Raw genomic sequence first — 14,706 nt, 5'->3', positions numbered from 1 at the left:
TCCCTCCCAATCCCATCTTTTCATTTTTTCTCTTCCTACCTCCCCCCATATGCTCAGCTTTCTAAGGCAACTGTCAGACTGTTTTGCACGGTGGCTTATCATTTTACATTTCCACCAGCAATGCACCAGACTTCTGATTTCTGTACATTTTCACAAACTTTTTTTTAAAAGATTTTATTTTTATGTATTAGACAGAAATCACAAGTAGGCAGAGAGGCAGGCACAGAGAGAGGAGAGGCAGGCTCCCTGCCGAGCAGAGAGCCCGATGCGGGGCTCGATCCCAGGACCCTGGGATCATGACCTGAGCTGAAGGCAGAGGCTTTAACCCACTGAGCCACCCAGGCACCCCCACAAACTTTTTTTTTATTATAGCCAACCTAGTGGGTATGTAATGGGCCATTGTGATTTTGATTTACTTTTCCCAAATGATTAATGATGTTGAGCATTTTTGCATGTGCTTACTAGCCATTTGTATATCTTCTTTGGAGAAACATCTGTCTGAATGAATAAATTCTTTTCCCAATTTTTAATTGTTTTTGCTGTTGGTTTTTTGTTGTTTTTTTTATTGTTGATTTATTGTTGCTGTGAAATCACAGCAAATGTTTTATTGTTTATTCATAACAGTGCTTTATATATTCTGGATATAAGACCCATATCAGAATCCATTGCCTAATCCAAGGTCATGTAGATTTATCGTTCTTTTCATTGACAAATTTTATAGTTTTACCTATTATATGTAGGACTTTCATCCTTTTTTCCCCTCTAACCTTTATGATAAGCTTCTAGATTTGTATGTTTAGATAGTTCTCAGTGTTTTCTGGTGTAAATACTATTGTCATAAAAATATTTGTAGAGACACCTGGGTGGCACAGTCAGTTAAGCATCTGACTCTTGGTTTTGGCTCAGGTCCTCGTCTCAGGGTTGTGAGATCAAGCTCCACATCAGGCTCTGCACTCAGGGTAGAGTCTACTTGGGACTCTCTCTCTCTCTCTGTCTCCCTCTGTTCCCCCCCAAATAAATAAGTCTTAAAAAAGTATTTGTATAATATACACAACAGAGATATGGAAATATTTTTATTACACAATGTTATACACGCACACCACATATATATGCATATGGGTATACTGACACTCATTTAGAGTCAATTACTAAAAGTGACATTGTTGAGTCTAAGTTACACAATTATAAGACTTTTGTCATACATATTTTCATCTTCTCCCCCAAGTTTTTATTTAAATTCCAGTTAACATACAGTGTAATGTTCGTTTCAGGAGTAGAATTTAGTGATTCATCACCTACATATCACACCCAGTGCTCATCATAACAAGTGCCTTCCTTAGTACCCATCACCCATTTAACCAGTCCCCCTGCCCACTTCCCCTCCAGTAACCCTCAGTCTGTTCTCTACAGTCAAGAATCTGTTTTCTGGTTTGCCTCTTTTTTTTCTATGTTCACCTGTTTTGTTTCTTAAATTCCACATGTGAGTGAAATCATACAGTATTTGTCTTTCTCTGACTGACTGATTTTGCTTAGCATAATACTCTCTAGCTCTAAACATGTCATTGCAAATGGCACGATTTCATTCTTTTTGATGACTGAGTAATATTTCATATATATATGCCAAATTTTCTTCATCTGTTCATCAGGTGGGGGACATTTGGGCTTTTTACATAAGTTGTCTGTTATTGATAATGGTACAGTAAACTAGGGAGTATAAGTATCCCTTTGAATTAATATCTTTAATCCTTTGGGTAAAAATCTAGTAGTGCATTTGCTGGATCATAGAGTAGTTCTATTTTTAACTTTTTGAGGAACCTCCATACTCTTCTCTAGAGTGGCTGCACCAGTTTGCATTCTCACCAAGAGTATAAGAGGGTTTGCCTTTCTTCCGTATCCTGGCGAACATCTGATGTTTCTGGTGTTGTTAATATTAGCCATTCTGACTGGTATGAGGTGATATCTCATTGTAGTTTTGATTTGTATTTTCCTGATAATGGGTGATGTTGAGGATCTTTTCATATGTCTGATGGCCATCTCTATGTCTTCTTTGGAAAAATACCTAATCATGTCTTCTGTCTATTTTTAAACTGGATTATTTGTTTTTTGGGTATTGAGTTTTGTAAGTTCTTCATTGGTAACTAACCCTTTATCAGGTGTCATTTGCAAATATCTTCTCACAATCCAAAGATTGCTTTTTGTATTGTTGATGGTTTCCTTCGCTGTGCAAAAACTTCTTACCTTAATGAAGTCCCAGTGCTTATTTTTGCTTTTGTTTCCCTTGCCTCAGGAGACCTATCTAGTAAGAAGTTGCTACTGCTGATGGCAAGGTTACTGCCTGCATTCTCCTCTCCTGTCTCACATTTAGGTCTTTCATCCACTTTGAATTTATTTTTTGTGTATCGTGTAAGAAAGTGGTCCAGTTTCATTCTTCTGCATGGGGTTGTCCAGTTTACCCAACACCATTTGTTGAAGAGACTATCTTTTTTCCATTGGATATTCTTTCGTGCTTTGTTGAAGATGAGTTGACCATATAATTGTGGTTCCCTTTCTGGGTTCTCTATTCTGTTGCACTGATCTATGTGTCTATTTTTGTGCTAGTACTCCACTGTCTTGACTGCAACTTTGTAATATAGCTTCATGTCTGGAATCATGATGCCTCCAGCTTTACTTTTCTTTCTCAGGATTGCTGTGGCTATTCAGGGTCTTTTGTGGTTCCATACAGATTTTAGGATTGTTCTAGCTCTGTGAAAAATGCTAGTGGTATTTTGATATGGATTGTGTTAGATGTGTAGGTTGCTTTGGGTAATATAGACATTTTAACAATATTTGTTGTTTCAGTCCATGAGCATGGAATGTTTTTCCATTTCTTTTTGGCATTTTCAATTTTTTCCTTGGTGTTTTGTAGTTATCAGAGTACAGGTCTTTCACCTCTTCGGTTACGTTTATTCCTAGGTGTCTTTACGATTTTTGGTACAATTGTAAGTGGGATTGATTCCTTGATTTTTCTTTCTGCTGTTTATTGTTGATGTATAGAAATGCAAAGATTTCTGTATGCTGATTTTGTATCCTGTGACTTTACTCAATTCGTGTATCAGTTCTAGCAGTTATTTGGTGGAGTCTTTCAGATTTTCTGTGTGGAGTATCGTGTCATCTGCAGATACTGAAATTTTGACTTCTTTCTTGCTGATTTGGATGTCTTTTCATTCTTTTTGTTGTCTGATTGCTGAGGCTAGGACCTCCAGTACAGTGTTAAAAAACAGCGGGAAGAGTGGGCATCCCTGTCTTGTTCCTGACCACAGAGGAAAAGCTCTCATTTTTTTTTTTTTTTGCACTGAGGTTGATATTAGATGTGGGTTTTTCATATATGGCCCTTACGATGTTGAGGTATGTTCCCTGTATGCCTACTTTGTTGAAGGTTTCTATCAAGAATGGATATTGACTGATTTGTGAATATTGAACCACCCCTGCAGCCCATGAATAAATTCCACTTGATCATGGTCAGTGAGTCTTTTAATGTACAGTTGGATCAGATTTCTTAGTAGTTGAGAATTTTTGTATCCATGTTCATCAGGGATATTGGCCTACATGTAGTTTTCTGTTTTAGTGGAGTCTTTGTCTGGTTTTGGTATCAGAATAATACTGGCCTCATAGAATGAATTTGATAGTTTTTCTTCCATCTCTGTGTTTTGGAATAGTTTCAGAAGAATAGGCATTAACTCTTCCTTAAATGTTTGGTGGAATTCCCTGTGAAGCCCTCTGGCCCTGGATTTTTGTTTCTTGGGAGATTTTGAGTACTAATTCAATTTCTTTGCTGATTATTGATTTGTTCACATTCTCTATTTCTTCTTGTTTCAGTTTTGGAAGTTTATATGTTTCTAGGAATTTATCCATTTCCTCCAGATTGCAGTTTGCTGACATTTAATTTTTCATAATATTCTCTTATAATTGTATTTCTGTGTATTTCTGTGGTTTTGGTTATTTCTCTTCTCTCATTTGTGATTTTGTTTATTTGTATCCTTTCTCTTTTCTTTTTGATAAGCCTGACTCTGGGTTTAACAGTTTTATTAAGTTTTTCAAAGAACCACCTTCAGTTTTTTAATCTTTTCAGCTGTTTTTTGGTTTATTTGTCATTTATTCCTGCTCTAATCTTTATATTTCTCTTCTTCTGCTGGCTTTAGGCTTCATTTGTTGTTCTTTTTCTAGATCCTTTAGGTGTAAAGTTAGGTTATTTGAGAATTTTTTTGCTTCTTGAGGTAGGCTTGTATTGCTGTATATTTCCATCTTACGACTGCTTTTGCTGTATCCCAGAGGTTTTGGACTGTTGTGTTTTCATTTTCATTTGTTTCCATGTGTTTTTTATTTCTTTTTTAATTTCCTGTTGACCCATTCATTCTTTAGTTCTTTAACCTTTTATTTGTGGTCTTTCTAAATTTTTCTTGTGGTTGACTTTAAGTTTCATAGCCTTGTGGTCAGAGAAGATGTATTGTGTGATCTCAGTCTTCCTGTACTTGTTGAGCCCTGATTTGTGATCTAGTTATGTGATCTGTTCTGTAGAATGTCCCATGTACACTTGAATGTGTATTTTGTTGCTTCAGGATGTAGTGTTCTGAATATATCTTTTAAGTCCATCTGTTTCCATTTATCATTCAAAGCCATTGTTTCCTTGTTGATTTTCTGCTTAGATGATCTGTCCATTGATGGAAGTGAGGTGTTAATGCCCCTTAGTATTATTGTATTATTGTGAATGAGTTTCTTTATGTTTGTTATTAATTGTTTTATATATTTGGGTGCTCCCAAGTTGGGGACATAAGTATTTTTAATTAGTAGATCTTCCTGTTTGTTAGACCCCTCAATTATGATACAGTGCCTTTCCTTATCTCTTATTACAGTCTTGGTTTATAGTCTTATTTGCTTGATATAAGAATTGTTTCTCTGGCTTTCTTTGACATTCATTTACAACATAAATGTTTTTCCATCTCCTCATTTTCAATCTGCAGGTGCTTTAAGGTCTATAATGACTCTTGTAGGCAGCATATAGATGGGTTTTGTTTTATTATCCATTCAGACATCCTTTGTCTTTTGATTGGAGCATTTCATGCATTTATATTCAGAGTGATTATTGATATATATGGATTTTGTGCCTTTGTATTACTTGTTGCTGTTTCTGGAGATTTTCTCCATTCCTTTCTACTCTTTTTCGTTTTTGGTCTTTCTTTCCCGCTCAAAAAGTCCTCTTTAATATTTCTTCCTGAGCTGTTTTAGTGCTCATGAACTCCCTTAGTTTTTGTTTGTCTGGGATACTCTTTATATCTACTTCTCTTCTAAATGATAGCCTTTGTGGATAGAGTATTCTTGTTTGCATATTTTTCCCATTCAGCATGTTTCGTATATCATGCCACTGACTTCTGGCCTATCAGGTTTCTTTGGAGAAATCTCCTGCTATTCTTTTGCGTCTTCTCTTGTAAGTTTAGGATTTCTTTTGTCTTCCTGCTTTTGAGTTTTTCTTTGTGACTATATTTTACAAATTTAACTTAAGTATGTCTTGTTATCCTGCTTTTATTGATGTTGATGGGAGTTCTCTGTGCCTCCTGGATCTATATGTCTGTTTTATTCCCCAGATTAGGGAAGTTTTCCATTATTAGTTTCTCAGATATACCTTCTGCCCCCTTTAATTTGTCTTCTTCTGGTACTCCCATGATACAAATGTTATTACATTTGTTGGAGTCACTGCATTCCCTGAGTCTACTCTTGTGATCTGTCATTATTTTTCCTCTCTTTTGTTCAGCTTCATTATTTTCCATAATTCTGTCTTCTACATGACTTGCTTCTATGTCTGTTTCTTCCATCCTTGTGGTAATTACATCCAGTCTCTTTTGAATCTTAGTTACTACATTTTTAATTTCTGCCTGTCTTTTTACCTTTTTTATTTCTAATAAGGGTTTTTCTGATGTCTTCCATGTTTTTCTGAAGTCCAGTGATTATCTTTATGATTGTTGCTTTAAATTCTCCATCAGGCATCTTACTTATACCTGTTTCTATTAGATCTCTGTCCATGACTTTTTCTTGTTTTTTTTCTTTTGGGATGAATTTCTCCATCTCTTGGTATTTTGTCTAGGTTTCTGTTTTTTGTGTGTTAGAGAAGCCTGTTGTATTTTCTGCCTGAGAGTTACAGCTTTATGAAGAAGAGGTCATATACTATCCAGGGCCTGGCTCTTCAGGAGGTGTCTCTGGTGGGTGCTGAGTGTGCTCTGCTGCTGGATTTTGGTTGCTCTGTCCCTCGGTTTAGTTGTCTATAGAGGTTCTCCTTGCATGGTATTTGGAGCGTGGCCAGAGTGTGGCAAGTTTTAACTAGCTGTGCTTTGATCTGCTTTCTAAAAGAGACATGATGCTGTTTCTACTAGAATGGAAGCTTTGCAGCACACTATAGTAAGTCTTGAGTGCCTGGGTTTGTGCTGGTCTTCTGGGGAAGGGGTCTCCCGGGCTGGTCCTTAGTGATACTTGCCTGAGAAAAGCAGTAACAGTGTAGCTTAGGGGTGTGAGACTTGGTATAAGCAGATTAGGTAGCCACTGTTGGTGCTGTACGATTTCCTAAAGTTGGTTTATGCTAAGGGGTGGCTGAGGGAAATGATGTCAGCTAGGTCTTTTTTCCTTGTAGAGGGGAGTCTGTGCTTGCTACTCTCAATGAAGCATTCCCAGATGAGTGAATAATTTCCCTTCGTACATTCTAGGTGTTTTTCAGATCATTGTTTTCACACTGTCTCCAGGTTGCTTGCCTGCCTGGCAATGTATTGCACTTTGGGCTCTACCCAGCTAAGCCTGCTGACTTTTTAAATTCCAAACTTTAGTGACCTGGTGTGGTGGGGATCTGCACTGGTCTTCTGTGGGAGGGTCTTGCCTCATGGACTAATGCAAGTTTGACTAATGCCTGGACTAATGCAAGTTTGACCCAGAAGAGTGGTCACTCCAGAGTGCAGGGTCATCGGATTTGGAGTAAATCAGGCCAAATTCCCAGTGTTCAGGTTAGCTGCCCTCAGCAGGTGTGTCTGCGCCTATGCTGAAGTGTGTGGTGTCGGGGGGATGGCACCCACTGGTTCTCTTCTCCCTGGACATACAATGCCACCTCTCATAAATGCACTCCAGGAGGAGGGAACAGTCTCTCCCATTGCACCTTAGGCGAGCCTCAGATTGTGTCATCTGTCTGTGAGTTGCTTGTTTGCCTGCCTTCTGTCTAGGAGTAGGGCAGTGCCCTCAGGTCTCTATCCTAGCCAAGCCCAGGGGCCTTTAAAACTCCAGTCTTTGAGTCCTTCTGGTTGCAAAAATTCATGAAAATCAGCCCCTTTTGTTTTCCCATACACTGGCTTTGGGGCAGTATTCATCTTGTGCATATCCCTGTGTGCTCTGCTCTCTCTTCCCTTTCTCTGCCACCAGGGCTCCCTCACTGCTGCAGCACCCACGATATATTTCTCCCCTAAACCCCCTCTCCACACTACTCCCTTCCTGAATGTGCCCTCTTCTCTCCCCTCTAATTGTGCTGTTTGCTCTATCAATCTTCAGGTCTGTTCCTTGGGTATTTAGAATGATTTGATAATTATTTACCTGTGTTTGAGGGGTGTGGAAGCCTAGCGTCCTTCTACTATTCTGCCATCTTAACTCCCTCCTGTCATACATATTTTCAAACTATCTTATAGAGGTCATTTTTTTTTCTCCCTCCAGAATAATATGTAAATAATCAATTTTTCACTTTTCAACAATAGAATTGTGAGTAGTCTGTTAGGTAGAACTTATATCTTAGGGGGATTTTGATCCATTTTGAGTTAATTTTTATATATGATGTAAGATAGGGGTCCAACTTCATTGCTTTGCGTGTAGATAATTAGTTGTCTCAGCACCATTTATTAAAAAGATGGTTTTTTTACCTGTTGCATTTTCTTGACACTCTAGTGGAAAATCAGTGGATCACAAATGTAATGTTTTATTTCTGGACTCAACATTTCTCTTTCATTGATTTGTATGTCTGTTATTTATGACCTGAGTGTACTGTCTTTATATATGTAACTTTGTCCACCAGTTTCTAAGCCCAGAAGTACTTTTTTTGCCAGAAGTTGTTGTTACTGTTTTCTTTTTTTCTAAGAGATGGTGAATATTTTTCGTTTGTATATTAGCTACTAATATTTCTAAAGGCCCTCCATCTTTTTTTCTTAATTTTATTTATTTTAGAGCATGATTGAGTTGGGGTGAAGGGCAGAGGGAGAAGGAGAGAGAGAATTCAAAGCAGACTCCACGTGGGGCTGGATCCTATGACCTGATATTATGACCTGAGCCAAAATCAAGAGTTGGTTTCTTAACCAATTGAGCCACCCAGATCCCCTCATCCATTTTATTACTTATGCCAAACCTCCCCTCTCTATAACTTAAAATATTGATCGTTGGATTAAAATTAAGGGTTATCTAGTGAAGATTTTTTTTTTTTTTTGCTTTTTGTTTTCCTTTTCTTTTTTAGGAATGTATGCAAAGGTAAATAAGCTGTAGAATAGTATGTAATTAATTTAAGGAAATTCATCATGAAGTATTTCATTTTGCATTTTAAATGTTTTTTAGGTCTGCAAAGAAAGCAGAGTTGGAAGAAAATCAGCGGAGTTATAAACAGAAAAAGAAAAGGCGACGCATTAAGGTTCAAGAAGATTCATCCAGTGAAAACAAGGTAATGACATTTATTATGTGCTTGAATTATAACTACAGTAGAGTGTACTAAATATGTTACTTCCTTTTCTGCATTCCATTCATTAGTTTAATTCTGCTGGTTTATTTTTAACACTTTTAACACTTTTGTGGAAGGATTGACTTACTGAATGTATAAGTATGCAGAAATATTATGACACATTATCGTTTTTTTGTTCTGTTTCTTAACTAAATCTGATGGAAATTTTAAGTTGCTCTTTTTCATTGTTTTATGCTCTTGGGCCTATAAAGTTGATGTGGAGTGTTCTATTTTCTGAAGACATACAACATTTTGTTCTGAATAATGACTCACGTGTGAGTAAATTTCTTCCAGAAGTGATGTTAGCAAATTTGTTTCTTATATATAAGGATTATGTAAAGTAGAAATTCTCTGTAATATGTAGTGTACTCTGTACTCACTGTGAGTACAGAATGAATCTGTAACATGATGCATTCACATTCTCCTTGGCCAGGGACGGGAGTGGTCTTTTTTAAAAATGATCCTTTAAACATTTCTAACTGTACATTTCAGTGGTCTTAATTAAATTCAAAATTGGAAACTCTGTACCCAGCCCCTCGTAACCTCATCTAATTTCTCTGTTTATGAATTTGCCTATTTTAGGTACCTCATATTAAGAAAAGTCATATAGTTAATGTGTCCTTTTGTGTGTGGTTTATTTCACTGACAGTGTTTTCAGGGTTCATCCATATTGTAGACTGTATCACAATTTCCTTCTTTTTAATGCTAAATAATATTCTGTTGTATGTATATATCATTGTGTTTACCCATTCTTTTGTTGATGGACATTGGGATTGTTTCCATCTTAGGCTATTTTGAGTAATGGTGTTGTGAATGTGGGTGTAGAAATACTTTAGTCCCTGCTTTATATATTTTGGTTATAATCTGAAATATGGACTTGGTGGGGCATCTGGTAATTCTATGTTTAACTTTTTGAGGCACCATCACATTGTTTTCCCAGTGTACCAGGGTTCTGGTTATTCCAAATTCTCACCAAAACTTTTTATTTTCTTTTTTTTGTCTTTTTCTAACACCCATCCTAATGGGTGCAAGATAGTATCTCCTTTATGGTTTTGATTTAAATTTTCCTAATGACAAGTAATGTTGAACATCTTTTCACATGACTAACTGAATATTTCTGTATCATCTTTGGAGAGATGCTTGTTGCATTTCTTTGCCCCCTTTTCTGGGGTGTTTTTTAATGCTCTTTTTTATTGCGAAATATAATTCTAAAGCTTTTCAGTATGTTTTCTTTAACCTTTTCTTAATATATTAATTATTGGAATATGAAATGGGTAAATTAGACAACTTTGTGGTATTTACCTTTGAATTTAAATTCATTTAATTTAAATTTAAATTAAATTAAATTAAATTAAATTCATTTAAATTCCATAGAGTAATTCTGAAGAGGATAAAGAAGAGGAGGAAGATGAAGAGGAAGAAGAAGAAGATGAAAATGATGATTCCAAGTCTCCTGGAAAAGGCAGAAAGAAAATTAGAAAAATTCTTAAAGATGATAAACTAAGAACTGAGACACAGAATGCTCTTAAGGAAGAGGAAGAGAGGCGAAAACGTATTGCTGAGAGGGAACGTGAGCGAGAAAAATTGAGAGAGGTAAACTAGTTTTTATTTATGATTTCAAAAAATAGGACTTTAATAGCTTCACACACGCATATATTATTCAGTATTTTAAGAATAGAATGTTATAATCCCCACAGATTTTTAATTATACTTGCTTTTCCCTATTAACATTTTATTTATTTTTTTATTTTATTTTATTTATTTATTTATTTATTTTGGAGATAGCAAGCGAGTACGCAAGTGGGGAAGGAGCAAATGGAGAGGGACAAGCAGACTCTACACTGAGTGTAGAGCTCAACATGGGGCTTGATCCTATGACCCTGAGATCATGACCTGAGCTAAAATCAAGAGTCGGATGTTTAACCGACTGGGCCACCCACTCAACCCTATTTTATGCAACCTAAAAATCTTCATTAGGTTATGTTAGTATAATTAGATACACGAAATGACTTTAGATTCTTGAATTCTTACCAAAGTGATTGTGTTTTATCTGGGGCAGAAAAATCTTTAAATATTTAAGTATAATTTAAATAATAAAAATAAAAATAAATTAAATAACAAATATTAAATATAAATTAAATATTTAAATATATTGCTTAAATTCATAAAAGATTTTAATTATTTTGGTTAAGCCTTTTATTTTCTTTTAAATCAGAGAAAGAGAGAGAGTGAGTGAGTGTGCACACACAAGCAGGGGGAGGGGGAGAGGCAGGCAGAGAGAGAAGCAGGCTCCCTGCTGAGCAAGGAGCCTGATGTGGGACTTGATCCCAGAACCTTAGTATCATGACCTAAGCTGAAGGCAGCCACTTAAGTGGCTGAGCCACCCAGGCATCCCAAAGATTTTAATTTTTTAAATAAACTTTTTTTTTAATCATGATAGTTTTCAAGCACATTTACAGGCAGAGGGAATAGTACTACAAATCTCCATGTACCAGATACTCAGCTTCAGCAGTTACCAACACATGGCCATCTTGTTTCATCTATTTTCTTCAGATTACTTTGTAGAAGTCTCAGAAATCATCTCATTCTGTGTATCTATAGTTCAGACTATATTGTCAAAAGATAAATACCCTTAGACATTATTACAGTACCATTATTACACTTAAAAATTATCACTAATTCCATAGTATCATCAAATATCTAGCTAATATCCCAAATTCCTTCATTTTCCTCAGAAACGTATTAGTGGTTTTTAAAGATTTATTTATTGAGAAAGAGAGAAAGCCTGGGTGGTGGGGAGGGACAGAGAGAATCCCAAATAGATTCCCCACTGATCTCAGAGCCTGATGCAGGGCTTCATCCCATGACCCCAAAATCATGACCTGAGCCAAAACCAAGAGTTGGATGCTTAACCAACTGAGCCACCCAGGTGCCCAAATATAATGGTTTTAGAAACGTGTGGTATGAATTAGGAAATTAAGAAAGTCTTAACTACGTGTTACGTTGCATTTGGGTGTTATACCTCATGTCGATTTTCATTTTAAAAACGAAGTTTTCCTTTTTCCATTTTCTTATAGTACAAGAGTTTAAAAACCTAGATTATTTGTGTAGAATTTCCTATATTTTGAGCTTTGCTGATCCCATTTCTGTGGTGTATTTTCACTGGTTCCTGTATGTCCTGTAAACTGTTAGATATAGAGGTCTGACCAGATTTAGATTCAGTTCTTGGCAAAAATACTCATGGGTGGTAATATATACCTCATCTTGCATCTTACTTAGAGGTACATCTCAGAGTAGGTGTCTCTTTTTGTGATGTTATGTAAATTTTATTAAAAAATTTGAATAATAGCATTTTATAAGTAGACATTAAAATTCTATATTATCATTTTCTTCTTCTGAGCCCTATCAGTATATATACATGTTTTTCACATAACTGCAGTCACTGTATGTGACTGTATATGCTGTATTTTCCTTTCCCTTTTATTTCATGTAATTTAAATTTATATTAACATGTTCCCCGTACATTTCATTGTTTTATAATGTTTATTTTCTAATTAACTTTTTTCATTTACTAAATTGAATCTGTGTGCTTTTGAAAAATCAAGTATTACCATAAGGCTGTATTGAAAAATCAGTAGTCTTCCATTTTACCCAGATTGTACTCAAAGGTAATGACTCAAGTCTTCTAGCTATTCTTTGCTTTTACTTTTATGTTTCTGTTTAGTAGGCATATAATTTTATTTTTTAGTTTTCAGTTTTAGACATTACCATTATTATATGATAGTTGTGGATTTGTCATATACTGCCTGCCAAAGACAGACTTTCCTCCTCCCATTCTCTTAGTGTGGTTATACCACAGTTCTGGTGGAATTATTTGTCACTGTTTGCATGACTGTATCTATTTAAATATTCACAAAAGGGCTACATAGTGTATATTGCATATATTTCTCATACATACACATATATGTATGTGTATATACACATAGTGCATGATGATTACATTCCTTTGTCCTTTTTTTGTTTGCTTTTCCTAGAATTAATAATGTTTTGGATTTTTTTGTCTAACTTTCTGCATACTTTTGACTACTTAATTTCCTATATATTTGGCAGAACCCTAAAATTCCTCAGTAACTTTAACACATCAAGTGAATGATCAGGTTAGGTTTTTTTTTTCTTCTTTGAAATGACACTGATGGAGCCTTTTTCCCCACTTCTAATCTGGTCTGTTTCATTACTTTCACTCTTCTGGGAATTTCCTCACCTCACCCATTTCTTGTTTTGGATCTCTTACTTCATAGATACTTATTTTCCCATGCACTATACTTCCCAGAGATTTTCAATTGGGTTAGTCATCTTACTTTAATAATGGACTAATTTGGCGATCTGGTAGGTGTGACTCTTCCTTATTTAGCCTTTCAACCAATTTTCCTGCTTTCACTCCACACTTCTCCTGAACTATTTGTGTTAACTGATGCCTCCTTGTCCTTAAACTTCTGAGGAATATCAAATATGTGGTTCTTGTTATTTTTCTTCTCTATGGGAACTTAAGTTTCAACCTTCTTTATTTTGTTATGTCATGTGACATTTGTCCATAAGCCTTCTAGCTTTCACAGTTTTGTTAACATTTCATTTCTGCCAAGATCTTCCTCTTTTTTCTTTTTCACCTATGGGATTATAACTTTTTTGTTCTTTCATATCATTTTATTGAAGAAATATATTCATTCCACCATTTTTAGGCACTTGCAATGGTTTTGCCTAAGTAAACTGTTCCAAGAAATACATTCATTCATTCATTCATTCATTTATTTGATCTTATTTATTTATTTGACAGAGAGAGTACAAGCAGGGGAGCAGCAGGGAGAGGGAGAGGAAGGAGGAGGAGGAGAAGCAGGGAGCCTGATATGGGGCTTGATCCCAGGACCCTGAGATCATGACCCAAGCCGAAGGCAGATGCTTAACTGACTGAGCCACCCAGGCGCCCCATTTCCCTAGAAATTTAATATACTTTTGTATAGCCACCAATTACATATGATATATTTCCTATACTAAGTTCACAATCAAAGGATTTTATCTAAAGTATACTTCCTAGTAGCCATTGCTGCAATTAAGATGTAGAAAACTTTAATCAGTACTTCTTGGTCAGTCCTCAACCCTATATACTTAGCTATAGGGAATCTACAATCTGCTTTTATCACTATAGATTATATTTGTCTTTTTAAAATTTTCATGTAAATGAAATCACATAATATGTTCTTTTATGTAATTTTTAGTTTAACAATTTTGAGATTCATTCATGTTTATGTGTTCCAGGTACTTATGTTTATAAAGTACTATTCCACTGTATGGATAGGCTACAGGTTATTTACTTATTGATGGATGTTTGGGTTATTTTTGGCTTATGAATCAATTTGTTATAAATATTTCTGTACAGGTCTTTGTGTAGAAAGATGTTTTCATTTCCCTTGGAAAAATATCTAGAAGTGGTATTACTGGGCCATATCGTATGTGCATGTTTAACTTTAATTTCAAATTCCATTTCTTCATTGCTGGTATATAGGAAAGCACTATCTTTTGTATGTTAACCTTATATCCTGCAACCTTGCTCTAATCACTGAGTTCCTGGATTTTTTCATTATTTGTTTTGAATTTTCTCTATATGAAATCATTTAATCTGTGAACAAAGACAGTTTTATTTCTTCCTTCCTAATCTGTGTACCTTTAAATTGCTTTTCTTGTTTTACTGCATTAACTAAAATTTCTGGTGCGATGTTCAAAAGGAGTGGTAAGAAGGGATATCCTTGCCTTTACCTTACCTTAGTGTGAAAGCTTATAGTTTCTCACCATTAAGTATTATGTTAGCTATTGACTTTTTGTAGGTACTCTTAATCAAGTTGTGAAGTTCTCCTCTGTGTCTTATTTACTGAGAATTTTTGTCATGAATGGGTGCT

General features: G+C 35.6%; 1 protein-coding gene across 1 annotated transcript in view; it reads left to right on the top strand.

Annotated features, from left to right (window-relative positions):
- The window catches only part of ATRX (ATRX chromatin remodeler), a 290,527-nt gene that overhangs the window by 130,920 nt on the left and 144,901 nt on the right, over nucleotides 1–14,706 (top strand). The window contains exons 14-15 of the mRNA XM_080795822.1: nucleotides 8,599–8,701; nucleotides 10,133–10,351. Of these exons, the coding sequence (XP_080651948.1) occupies nucleotides 8,599–8,701; nucleotides 10,133–10,351 (322 nt within the window). The remainder of the gene's footprint in view (nucleotides 1–8,598; nucleotides 8,702–10,132; nucleotides 10,352–14,706) is intronic.

This window comes from Martes martes (assembly GCF_963455335.1).
Source record: "Martes martes genome assembly, chromosome: X".
Classification (NCBI taxonomy): Eukaryota; Metazoa; Chordata; class Mammalia; order Carnivora; family Mustelidae; genus Martes; species Martes martes.
Note: the sequence above shows the minus strand (reverse complement) of the source record. Positions and strands in the feature narration are given on the sequence as shown.